The following is a 13,578-nucleotide window of genomic DNA, read 5'->3' as shown; positions in this document are numbered from 1 at the left end:
TATTTTCCCTGAGCAAGCAAGCAGGATCACAATGACTGGGTGTCAGCTCCAAGATGACGTCAACAACCTGCCTTCTAAGAGCAACTCTAGCAGATTCTAGATATCGGCCTGACCGGAAAATAACCGTTAGTTTTTTGGCCAAAAAAAAAAGAGCCGGGCATATATCTGAAAACATGTTTCCCCGGATAATTGTTTCCACCTTTTAGGCCATCGAACTCGAGATGTGGTATACCGCAGAACCATGGGTTAAGGTTGGTATAAAGATAAAGCAATTCTCGAAGTTTCATCTCACTTGCTAGCCACTAGTGGTGGGATGCTTTGTTCATTCCTGAAGTAGTCATCAGGATCCACCTCGCCCTTCGCCATCGCCAGCCTCTCGAAGTTTCCCTTGTAGTACTTCTCGCCCCAAACCTTAGCTGCCTCGTAGTTGGTAACGTTACCCACAACATTATTCTCACCGAGGTCAAGGTCCCTGTAGTTCACATACGCCTCCCTTGGGTTCTGGCTTACATACGGCGCCATGAACGTGTAGAAGTCTTTGAGCCACTTCGTCTGCGCCGATCCGTCCGTGTCGGCTGACCAGAAATTCATGTACTGGATGTTGTACAGCACGCCATCACGGTGAGGGAACGGTGTCGCCGTCTCCGGGAAGCTGCTGATCTTGCCACCGTAAGGCTCGGTGATCATCAGCCCGCCGTTCGGCTTGCTCAGCCAGGCGAAGATCTGCACCCAGACATCCTTGGGGATGGCCTGACGAACGTAGTCGGACGTGGCCTTGCTGAAGCTGGTCGTGGATGTAGCCCGGTTTAGGATGTCCTCCACGGTCGCGGTGCTGCCCAGGTAGATGTAGGGCACTGACTGGATCCAGGACATCTCCTTGCAGTGTGCCCGGTTCAGACCGAGCTCCGGGAAGCTGCTAGCCATCAATGGCAGAAGCGTGTCGCAGGTGCCCAGGTACATGGACTGGAAGTTAGCCCCCTGCTTCTGGACGACCACCCTTATGAACAGGTCATCGGGAAGAGCTGGGGCGACTTCTTGCCACTTAGTGAGTACGTCTACCGCGCCCTCGTTGACAGACTTAGGGACGCTAAACATTGTCACAGTCGGCGGGACGGACACGAGGTTCACCTTCCACGACAGCACGATGCCGAAGCTCGCGCCGCCGCCGCCGCGAATGGCCCAGAACACGTCCGCTCCCATGGCCTCCTTGTCCAGGAGCCTCCCGTTGGCGTCAACCAGCGTGGCGTCCAAGACGTTGTCGATGGCGGCGCCGTACTTCCGCAGCAGCATGCCGAACCCGCCCCCGCTGAGATGGCCGCCCACGCCGATCGTCGGGCACAGGCCGGCCGGGAAAGCCAGCGTGTTGCTCGCCTTCGAAATCGCGTAGTACAGCTCTCCGAGCGTCGCGCCGGAGTCCACCCACGCGGTGGCTGCCGTCTGGTCGACGCTCACGGAGCGGAGGTTGGCCAGGTCCACAACGGCGAACACCTCGGGGCGAGCGGAGCGGTACGAGAGGCCCTCGTAGTCGTGGCCGCCGCTGCGCACGCGGATGCGCACGTCGTTCTGGCGGCCGCAGACGACGGCGGCCTGGACGTGGGAAGCGTTCGTCGGCGTGACGATGACGAGCGGCTTCACCATGCTAGGCGTGGAGAACTTGGGGTTCCGGATGGAGGACACCAGGACGGACGTGAACGAAGGCGAGCTCTGCATGTACAGGAGCTCCTCCGGTATGGCTGCCGAGAGGCATTGGAGGAAGCCGTCGGAGGTAGCTAGGGAAGGGACGGTTGCATAGCACGAGAGGAAGATGAACAGGACCGCTGCTAAGCTCCTAGACAAGGCCATGTGTGTCTTGTGCGCTAGCTTTGTCTCCTCAGTGCTGTTGCCATACTTAGCTTGGTATAGAGCTCTAGATATAGTCCCGCTTTTGCTTTACGAGTTGGACTTCACCGTCGGTCTCAGCTGGCAAATGAGGACCTTCCAAAGTCATGTGGTCAGCTACAAGACGTGGTGACGGTTGAGTGGCGAGTAAATTAGTAGCCGGTCTAAAATACAGTAATAGATGGCTCCTGGAGATCAGCGAGTCATGGTTTCGGATCGCCGCCGAATGTTGCGGATATTTCTAGGTACTTGCGGTCTATTGAAGATTGCAAGATGCCTAGCTCGCTTAGCTTTTCCTTTTTTTCGATGGCTGATATTTGTATCGCCCCGATGATCTGAGTTAAACTTTTGTATGATCTTTTTTAATAAATGGCTGTGTGCATCAACCGATGCAGAGGCCGGGGTAATCCCATTTCGAAAAAAAGATGGCTCCTGGCGGGTAGCACTATCTGTCTCTGAGGTGGAGCCTACCACTCACCAACAAAATAGTCAATATCTGTCCAATCAGATCTTCCGATTGTAAAGTGCCATCCCGTGTGAACAAATGCACATGTCTTAATTATGTGCAGAATTGTCCCGTTTGACGTGTATAATTGGCCCTCGTTATTGATCCGCGTGACGTGCAGAATTATGCCTCGTTCGGGTATTCTCCAGCGGTCCGATAGGTGATTGCCTGCGTTTGTTTTGGTTGGACCGCGGATATGAAATTAGCCTTTTCGGATGATATATTTGGAGTAATGCTACACCTACAAAATTATTTTACAAAAAAGTCATACGGACTCACCTAGCAGGGCCGGAAATCCAAACTCAGCCCCGGTTTTTCAGGTGGGGATGAAATTTCAACAAACCAATGTAGCCCACGTCAGCCCGTACATTTTCCGTAAGCCAGTTCGTCCGTACGTCCAGGATTACCGATATATTTGTTTGGGTCAGATAGCCCGCATTTTTTTGCCAATTTTACTTTCATTTATAATATAATCATTTACATAGAGGCGAAAATAAGTAAAAAGGCAAAAAATAGCTCTAGCTAACAATGACGCCCACCATGGCTGCCTAGTTGTCGTCGTCATTGTTGACGAGGTCGATATAGACCGGAGGCGCCTAAGGCCACATCCAATGCAAATGCTACTAGGGTGCGAGAGGTGGTGCTGGTGCGGCGAAGGAGGTGTTGGTGCGGGAGGAGGCGGCGGAGGGGTCGGTGGCCTCCCTAGGGCCAACGCGTAGGCCCGTAGTTGGACGGCGAGGCCATCCCACTGAGCGATGTCGTTGAGCTTGCTATTGCCGATGGCCATCTCCATGGCATCGTCCTCCGTGAGGTTCGGCGGTTGGAGTTCGTCGTCCTCCTCGTCGTCCTCCTCATCATTGTCGAAGCGGGCGCGACGCACCTAGTCGGCGTGGGTCGAACGCCTAGGTCCCGAAGGTGGACCAGTTGTAGGAGTCGACAGCGAAGGTCGGATCCTAGCGTAGATCCGGTGGGAGGATGAATCAACGGCGACGGATCTCGTGCTGCCGTCGGCGTCCCTCATGCGGCACCGGAGGCACCGGGATACGATGGTGGTTGAGGTACCCACCACCGCTTGGCATGCCCTCATCCGACCAAGGAACCGACCGGTTCTCCTCGAACAGTCGGTGGGCGAGTTCCACCGCCACGTACCAGCGGTTGCGTGGAGTTTTCTCCTTCTTGGCGCCAGAGGACCCGGCCTCTCCATCGTGATTCATCTTGCGGAACGGCTAGCCCTTTCCCATGGCGATGTGAAAGTTCAGAGATGGTAAACTTAGAGGGGGTGAATATGTTTCTACAAATTTCAATTCTCTCTTTGCAATATTAGGCTTTGCGGAATATAAAGGTGAGCCTAATGCAAACTAGGTGAGGCAACCTATATGATGATACAAGTAACTCGAGCACGAAGGCTCTCACAGGCAGTTATATCACAAGTAAGGAGTTCGGTTAGAGATAACCGATAGCACGTGGAGACGAGGGTTTATTCCCGTGTTCCCTTCCTTTGCAAGAAGGTACGTCACATTTCGAGGGGTGGAGGTCCCACGAAGGATTCCCCAACGCCACGAAGGCTCACCCTATTCTCCGGAGCCTATCCCACGAAGGAAGAGCTCACTCACTTGTGGTGGACTTTGAGGCAGCCTCCAAACCTTCACAATCTTGTCAGGAGCAAATCCACAGCCCGGATGCTTCCGGACCTCTTTTGCCCACCTAGGGTCTCCAAGGAACCCTAGAGAGCAAATATCTCGATGAATACAAGGGAACAAGATTTGGCTTGGGGGAACTATAGATCAGGGCCTCCTCTATCTTTTCCCTGGAGGGATTTGAGTTTGAGTGGAGGAGGAGGGAGATCTGAGGCTTTTGGTGTTTCTATCAATGGAGTATGAGAGAGAGAGAGAGCTCAAGAACAGTTTGTAGTGTACTGCCTAACTATTCAGAGGTAGAAGAAGGGGTATATATAGTGTCACTTGAAATATGGCCATTGCAACTTGTCCACCTCAGCATTTCTTCGAGGAACCTGGTCGACCGGGCCTGGGGCCGGGCCACCCGGTGCAGGGGCCAGTCCAACCGGACCACGGGCTGGACCATCCGGTCCTGACCGGGCCAGGCGTCGGGCCGTGACCGGAGCTTGATTTGTGGCGTAGAACATGGCCATGGATACCATCGGAGCAGGAGCCGGTTGACGCCGGGGCCTCCGATCCACAGCCCGATTCGACCGGGCGAGAGACCGGACCGCTCCGGTCCAAACCGGGCGCTAGGCCGAGCCACCGTCGGGCGAAGGGGAAAAGTCCCCTGGATTGTGCCCAGTGTGCACCGGTCCAGGGGCCGGTCGGCGCCAGGCCAGCCGGTGCCACGGCCGGTCTGACCGGGACTGTGACCGGCCGGATGCTGAGTAGTCCTTCTTCATTTTTGGTCGAAGTGGGGGGGGTCTCCCTTTACCTTCTTGTTCCATTGATACACCATTATGCCTATTTGGCTAATACCTGGGAATAATCTTATAGACATGTATTAGACCAATTACTCTAGCAACGGTGTCATTGTTACCAAAATAATGGATAAGGGTAAAATACCCTTACAATCTCCCCCTTTTTGGTATACGATGACAAACCGAGCTAGAGTCATATATAGATATTATGATAAGCTTAAACCTTGATTCCATATAAGATATTAAGACAGCTCCCCAATAATGTGTGCACTTGGAGAGTTTGCTTTTGAATGCAAAGTGCACCATTTGTAGAATATGAGAAGCTCCCCCAATATCTTTAGGAAACAAGCATGGTATGGACAGGTATATGTCAAGATATAAGCATATAGCATAATCATCCTAACATAGAGATAAGCATACAATAACCTGTCCATACACGAATCAAATGGTTCCGAAAATGAAAAAGAAAATACCACAAGCCAAGTAAGAAGCAAATGAAGTTATCAAGCATGGCTTGTGCAACACCCCAAGGAACCCGTGATCCTAGACTCTACTCTCTTCTCCCCCTTTGGCATCGAAACACCAAAAAGGCGAAGAAAAGAATAGGGATGCTAGCGCTCCCATCAATAGAACTCTGTCCCAGTGGGTGGAGAGTCCTCATCACCATCATCATCTTCTTCGTCATAGTCTTCATATTCTTCATCATCATTGCCAGTTTCAGAAGCCTCAGGAGCATGAGCAGATCTAGTTGTAGGAGGGGGAAGACCACCATTAGAAAACACTGAGAGATCAAAGTTCTGGAGCATCTCATCATTAATGGGAGGCATCTCCCAAGTTGGTGCAACAACAGGCTCCATCTCAGTTCCCGGTGGAGGAACAGGGTGGTTTCTTGCAGCCATGAACTCATTCTGGCGCCTCCTAGTCTCTTGGTTCAGGGCAAAGCTTTGATGAGCAACATCATTTGTATTCCTGCACATATGCCACAGACTATCCAAGAAGCGAGAGGCACCCCGCTTGGGGCGCATAGAATAGCTGGAGCTAGTTGCAGGGTCATGCTTTTCCTTGGACCAGCGCTCAGAAGGCATCATAGCTGGGACTTCGAGTCTATCTCCCTGCTGAGGAATCTTGTACGGTTCCATCTTGATCAGTTGATCTTTCTTATTGTTGGGAGATGGCACAACCTTATTGATGAGCTGCTGAATATATTGAACATAGTTTGGAGTCATCCGGTCGCGAACAGAGCGCCTCATTTCACAGTAGAGGAAGTCACAGCCATCAATAGTCCTCAGGTTCTCAGGAAGGCAGTAGTACATGAGATTAAGGTGGTAAGCCCGACATTCACTTGTATCTCCTGACTTGCTGATGAGATTCTCACGGAAGAGCTTGGCAAGCACAAAGTAAGAATAGTACATCCCGGAGATAGTGGGAGGAGCAGCTGTAGGTTCCGGAGGATAGCAGAAAGCAATATCCCCATGAGTGAATTTATCTTAAGAGTGAATCTTGAAACCATGAGCACGACCACCACTAAATCCCATGGCTTCACAGAAGTCAAGGTAGTTGCAAGTGTACTTCTCTTGTCCAGTCATCCAAGTCATAGTGCGAGCGGGATCATCATGAAAGAACACGGTGCAGTGGAATTGACGGACAAAGATTGGGAAATAGTACCCAACTCCCTTTCCATCACCAGGCTTCAAGCACACAAGATCAAACAGCCCCATTTGCTGCAAGGTATCAACCACAAAGCGGTACTTGGTGGCTTGATGTATGGTAAGTACTTCCTTGTTGATGGCCTTGGGATGCGCAAAGACACCATTCTTCGTACACTCTGAGGAGTCATAGAAATCATCCCATAGGTTCACCTGAGTGTTGGTCCAGAATTCCCTATCTCCACCAAGGTAAGTTCTTTCCTCGAACCGATAAGGATTCTTCTCTCTGAGTCTTCTCCACTCAGCAAGATGCATTATGCCTACATTGAATGTTGGCACTTGCTCAATAAGATCATCATCTGGAACTGCATCTTTGTCTTTCTTTCTCTTGCCTATTGACTTGCTTCGACCCCCAGCTGAACTACCTGGACCACTGCCCTGAGCTGCTCTGGGAGGCATGCGAGAGCTTGTACGGTACCCTAGAGGCCTTTCTTGCCTGCCTCTCTTGGCAATAGTACCACGTGTGTTCTCATCAGAATCTACTGTGAAAGAGCAAATAGAGCGAGAATAGCAGTGGGATAAGTGTACATGTCATCAGAAATAAGGAGGCCAAAGAGTATAACATATGTACAAGTGTTTTGATGAGATTGTGCGAAAGACTGGGCGAGCCGGCGCACCAGCCGGTCCAACCGGACGAGAGACCGGACTGGCCGGTCTATCATCCGGTCGACCGGGCGACACGCCGGACCGGCCGGTGTGAGGGCCGGTTGACCGGGCCTGAGGCCGGGTACTGTCGATTTGTTAGATTTTGCCCAGAATTTCAATCACAAAATCATACAAAAACTCATATACTTGTACATATATTACAACAATGTAGAGTGGAACATGTGCATAGTGATGTGTGACACTCTAATGGCATGAGACCGTAGAGTGCCTTATGGAGTAAGTACACATGGTTGGATCGGCGTGGGTCTTCGAAACTTGGGGGTTGAGCTACATATGCAGTTTCTTTTAGGGGACCATTCAAAAATGCACTTTTCACATCCATTTGATATAGCTTGAAATTGTGGAAAGATGCAAATGCAAGCAAAAGACGAACAGCTTCAAGGCGGGCTACCGGCGGAAAGGTATCCTCAAAATCCATACCTTCTATTTGGGCAAACCCTTGCGTCACTAACCTTGTTTTGTTTCTTATGATAATACCGTTCTCATCTTGCTTGTTCTTGAATACCCATTTGGTCCCAATGACATTGATGTGATGATCCTTGGGTCTCTCAACTAGAGACCATACTTCATTGCGGGTGAAACACTCCAATTCTTCTTGCTTGGAAATTACCCAATCCGGATCAACCAAGGCTTCATGTACCTTGAGTGGCTCAAAACTAGACACAAAAGCATGATGTTGGCAATAGGTAATAAGTAATGCATGGTGTCTACGAGTTACCACTCCCCTTGAGATGCTACCAAGGACTTGATCTAATTTCAAGTCACTTGCCCTTGAAGCAGCCTTGATCTTCTGAATGGATCCTTCATGATCAATAAATTCATCTCTTGCTAGTACTCGATCATGAGGGACAACTTGAGCTTGATCATGAGTTGAGGATGTTTCTTGATCAGCATCATGATCTTGCTCAGTGAGTTGAGGGCTTTCTTCTTGTTCTTCGGAATGAGACTCATCTTGAGTAGAGAATAAATTTTGAGCTGCACTTGGTGGTTCAGCTTGAGTCGATCTAGGCTCCACTTGGGCTGAGCTTGATACTTCTATTCCATCACTTTGATCATCAATATGAACTTCTGTGGGCCGGATGTGTCCAATGCCCATAAGCTTGATGGCATTAGAGGGATCATCATCACCTGCAACACATCGAACAACTTGCTCCACTTGGGAGCCATTATCCTCCAAAAACACCACGTCACAAGGTACTTCAATAGCCCCAGTGGACTTGTTGTAGTATCTAGAGGTGTGGGAGTTCTCCGCATATCCAACAAATGTGCCCTCTATAGTTTTAGTTTCAAATTTACCGAGCTTCCCTTTATTGTTCTTAACAAGGCATTTGCATCCAAAGACATGAATGTACATGACATTAGGCTTGTTACCTGTGAGAAGCTCATATGGAGTTTTATTGTGCAGAGGACGGAGAAAGAGCCGGTTGGAGTAGTGAACAGCTGTAGAGATGGCTTCTCCCCAAAAGTTATGGGGTGAATTGAATTCACTCAACATAGTTCTTGCCATCTCAATAATAGTCCGGTTCTTCCTTTCAACAACACCATTTTCTTGAGGGGTGTATGAAGCTGAAAACTCATGCCTGATGCCCTCATCATCAACAAACTCTTGCATAGTGTAGTTCTTGAACTCGGTGCCATTGTCGGTCCTTATCACCTTGATCTCAGATTCATACAAACGTTGAGCCTTCTTGGCGAAGATGATGAACTCTCTATAGGTCTCATCCTTAGACTTAAGGAGAAAGACCCAAGAGTATCTTGAGTAATCATCAAAAATGACAAGTCCATACTTGCTCCCACCAAGAGTATCATAATGTGATGGCCCAAGGTCCAAGTGAAGGAGCTCCAAAGGCCTAGACGTGGTGACGATACTCTTTATAGGATGACTCTTCTTGAGTTGCTTTCCAGCTACACATGCACTGCATACACGATCTTTCTCAAAAGAAATGTCGGTTAGTCCAACAATGTGCTCACCCTTTAGGAGTTGTTTAAGATTTCTCATATTGACATGACCAAGGCGGCGATGCCACAGCTAACCTTCGTCATGTTTGGCCGCCATTAGACATGTGGAGATAGAGGGGCTCTCTTTCGAGAGGTCAACCACGTAAAGGTTGTTCTCCACATATCCACAAGGATCAATTTGAGGTTATCACTCCTAAAGACTTTCACACAATAATTAGTAAAATATGAATTATAACCGGCATCTGCAAGATGATATATAGAAAGCAAATTATAGCCAAGGGATTCAACAAGCATGGCCGTCTCAAGGCACAAGTCCATAGAGATTGCTACCTTGTCATACCCAAGTACCTTTCCCTTTGAATTGTCACCAAAGGTGATGCTTGACTTCTTGTTAACATCCTCTATGAATTGTTCAAGCACACCTCTTTCTCCGGTCATATGATTGGTGCATCCACTATCAAACACCCATTTTGGACCACCGGAGGAATACCCCTACAAAATCAAGTAGAGGTTTTAGGAAACCATCGATTAATGGGTTCCTTATTCATGGCAACGAGATCTTTTGGTACCCAAATTGAGTACCCTCTATAAGCATAGCCATTACGAGGTCCAACATATTTAGCATAAACATCACCATAATAATCAATAGATAAAGCATAGTGATTGTTTGGTCCCGTGCGGTCACCACTAGTTGCTTTGCCCTTTGGGGCTTTGCCAACATTAGTGACCTTCTTGTTCTTCTCTTGAGCGGGTTTCTCCTTCTTGTAGTTGTTCTTCTTGTAGGACTTAGGAACATACCCAAGTCCATACTTTTGATTGTTTGACATTTGCTTACTCAAGAGATCATCCAATCCCATCTTATTCTTGGTGGTAGTGAATTTGGCTAGTTCCTTTGTCAACCTAGCATTTTCCTCAAGAATAGTTGCTTGCTCACAAGACGATTCACTAGGATGATAGTTGAGACCATATTTGGTCACCAAAGATTCAAGATATGTATTGGTCTCAACATGCAAAGATAGTTCCTCTTGTAAACGAACATCTTCCTCAACAAGTTTGGCATGCTCATAAGTAAATGAGGTGGAGGAACTAGCAACATTTTCAGCAATAATGGGACCATTCATTGATCCAAGAGCCTTCTTGTAGGTTTCTTGGAGTAGGTCATGGTTCTCTCCAAGTTTCTTGAGCTCATCCTTAGCAATCTCGTTAGCTTTTTCAAGGTGATCAAGATCCCTAGTGACAGAAGCATGAACAACTTCAAGCTCCTTCTTTGAAGCATCGAGCTCTTGGGTCAATAGTTGAGCCCTTTCAATAGTTTCAAGATCCTTAACTTTATCTAGTTCAAAAGTTTCAATTTGTTGCTTAAGGCCTTGAGATATGCACCTTTCGGTTTTTAGCTCTTGTCTTAGGAGATTGAATCTCCGTTCCTCATTCAAATGATATTCTAATTCCTCAATGGACTCATCCCTTTCTTTGAGGGAGTCCATCAAGAAATCAAATTTGACAAGAGCATCACCACGAAGGATGCATCTAACTTTGTAAATTTCATTAAGCATAGCAACCTCATCTTGATCTTCAGTTTCACCATCAAGAACACTAGATAAAGAAGGTGGGGAATCCATTACCTTTGTTTCCCTTGCCATTAGAAAAGAACCGACAATCGTAGAAGGGGAGAGTCATCGGAGTCATCATCATGAGTTGTTCTTGCCATGAAGGAAGAACCAATATCATTGGGATTTGAGGACTCCGTGGAGTAATCGTTGGAGTAGTCATATGTGAAGATTGACCCGGGTTCGGAGAAAGCCAAACCAGCCACTCCGTCTTCTTTCTCCTCATCTTCTTCCTCTTCATCGGAAGTCTACTCAGCCCCAACAAAAGCTCTTCCCTTGTTCTTTTTGAATCGTTCATTGGTTGGGTTTGGCTTCAATCTTGGCTTGACCCCTTTGAAAAACTTCGGCTTGTCTACCCTTTTTTCATAAGGGCACTCGTTTGCAAAGTGACTATCTTCATCACAGTTGTAGCACGTTCTTTTCTTCTTCTCAATGAAGGATATTGGAAACTTCTTCTTGTACTTCTTGGCAAAGAAGGCAAAGTCTGTTGCGATGTCACTAGTTGAAGTCATCTCTTCACCTTCTTCAATTTCATAGGTTTCTTCTCTTTCTTGGTCAGCTCTAGCCTTCAAGGCAAGGTTGTGTGAGGATTCATCGACACGGTTCATTGCCATGAGCCTTTCTCCTGTCTTGGCCATGTTGTTATTGGCTGCCACATAGGAGACTAGATCATCTGCGTTCAGATCAGCTTGCTTGGTTAGGATTTGCAAGTTGAGTGCAATGTTGGTGTCCTTTTGTTTGACAGCAATCATGGCAATGGCCTTGGACTTTATGAATTCTTCATTCATTTCAAAGCCATCATTGTATTTTTCACATTCAAGGCCCTTGACCTTTACTCTAAGAGCACCAAGCCTTTCATAGGCATTGGCCAAGGATTCTCCTTCTCTAATCATGAACATAGTTGCCTCCGTCTTTGTTGACTCATAGAGAGCTGCTTGGATCAGATTGGTTCTCTCTTGGAGTACTACAATCCGATCCCAAAGCTCTTTAGCGGAGTCAATGTCATTGACTTGATTAAGGAGCTTGCGGTTGATGCCACTTCTAATCTTGTCACGTGCGGAGGCATTGAGTTGGCGGTTGTAGAACTCGGTGGAGGTTAGCCTAATGGGATCTTGTGGCTTGCGGAAACCATTCACGATGATTTCCCACATCACCACACTGCAGCTGCGAATATGACACTCCAAAGAGGATTTCCAAAAAGAAAAGTGAGTTCCATCAAAATGGGGAACATTCCCACTATGGTTTATATGAGGCATGGGTGAAGTGTTTACCCGGTTAGCCAATTTCTAGATTCTCAAAATTCCAAATTAAAATATGAAAGCAGGAAGATTTTAGTTTTTTGCTAGAAATTTAGAATTTTATATATTCTTTATTTTTAAAAAATTAAAATTAATAATTGCATCCTGCATAAAGATTACTATTACTTTTAACAAATTATAAGATTTTCAAATTTTCAGGTTTTAGGTTTGGCAAAAAAAATTAAAAAAATTAAAAATAATACAAATTATAAAGTTAATGTTTATTTATTTATTCAAGATTATTATTACATCATTACTTTTGTTTATTAAAAGAATTATTTAAAATTCAAATAATAAAGAAATATGACATCGACCAACATGTTAATAGGATTGATATGATACTAGTATCACATACATGCGCGCGAAGCACTTGGATGTGGAACGGGAATGAACTTGGAAGTTAAGTGTGCTAGTGATAGAGTAGTGGGAGGATGGGTGACCGAACGGGAAGTTTGAGAAGTAATTTGATTAGAGATAAGTGTAGTTAGAGACTAAACTTGTGAAATAACTAAAATATTAGAAATTCTGAAGAAAAAAATGGAAAAAAGGAGTGGAAAATAATTCGAAAAATTATGGTAGCGGGGTTCTACCGCGGCTGCATTTTAGGCGTTTTCCTGCCGCGGCAGACCCTTTAGCACCGGTTCGTACGAACCGGTGCTAAAGGTCCTCTCGCTCGGGCGCTCGGCAGCCGCCACGTGGTGCCCATTTAACACCGGTTCGTAACTGAACCGGTGCTAAAGGGGGAATTTTCGACGAAAAGGACCACCTGCCTCAGTGTATTGTCAAAAAGGACCACCTCACGACTGAATTGTCAAAAAATACCACGACGGCTAGCGGCCAGGCGACACGTGGCACGTGCCGCCGTTGGCTGTGGCGGCAGGCACCTGCCGCCGTCTACCGTGGCGGCACGTTAGCTAGTTGACGTCAGGATCGGGAGCTGATGGCGCTGGTGGGCCCTGCCGCCATGGTCATTGGCGGCATACTGACGTGGTGCATGCCACCGCCGGCTCTGGCGGCATGTCCTGGCATTCGCTCACTCCAGCGGGTGATCCCCATACTGCATGCCATGCTGGTGATAAACAAGTCACCGTTTCTGAATTCTGACTACATGCATGCTCACAGAACTCGCCCAGGAAAACATATCAGAAATTACGCAAAATCTAACTCTTGGCTGACCACTGTGTGACTTACAGCGTGCTCACGCGCCGCGGCCGCGCGATTCCGATCGGACGGCTCGCGTCTGTTTCCATCTTCCTCCTGCTCACGTGGTGGGGACCCACGGCCACGGAGACAGACGCGCGTCGTTTGCGGCACACGCGTCGATTCGAATTTGCTCGCCCGAAGAGAGAGAAACCAAATCCCCATTCGCTCCCCTGAGCTGCTCGCAGTAACCTCGTCGCCGGCGGCCGATTCGCTCGGTTTTCCGGCTGAGAGGTGGTCTCTGCATCTCCAATCGACGTATCGAAGAGGGGGTGGGTGGATTTGGTAGGTCCGGCGGCTTGAAGGGAGAGGAATTTCGTGGCCGCCTTCCTCGCACCAA

The 13,578-nt window shown here is 47.9% G+C and overlaps 1 protein-coding gene across 1 annotated transcript; it reads right to left on the bottom strand.

Annotated features, from left to right (window-relative positions):
* Nucleotides 1-288: 288 nt before the first annotated feature.
* On the bottom strand, nucleotides 289-1,861 carry LOC124683607 (berberine bridge enzyme-like Cyn d 4). The gene has a single exon (XM_047218094.1). The coding sequence runs from the start codon at nucleotides 1,840-1,842 to the stop codon at nucleotides 289-291; it is 1,554 nt and encodes a 517-aa protein (XP_047074050.1). The 5' UTR covers nucleotides 1,843-1,861.
* Between the last annotated feature and the right edge of the window lie 11,717 nt (nucleotides 1,862-13,578).

Source organism: Lolium rigidum, chromosome 1, assembly GCF_022539505.1.
Source record: "Lolium rigidum isolate FL_2022 chromosome 1, APGP_CSIRO_Lrig_0.1, whole genome shotgun sequence".
NCBI classification, from domain to species: Eukaryota; Viridiplantae; Streptophyta; class Magnoliopsida; order Poales; family Poaceae; genus Lolium; species Lolium rigidum.
This window is presented reverse-complemented; position numbering and strand designations above follow the sequence as displayed.

What these genes read in the sequence shown, in the direction of transcription:
- LOC124683607 (XM_047218094.1), bottom strand. Translation starts at nt 1,842, where the DNA reads ATGGCCTTGTCTAGGAGCTTAGCAGCGGTCCTGTTCATCTTCCTCTCG.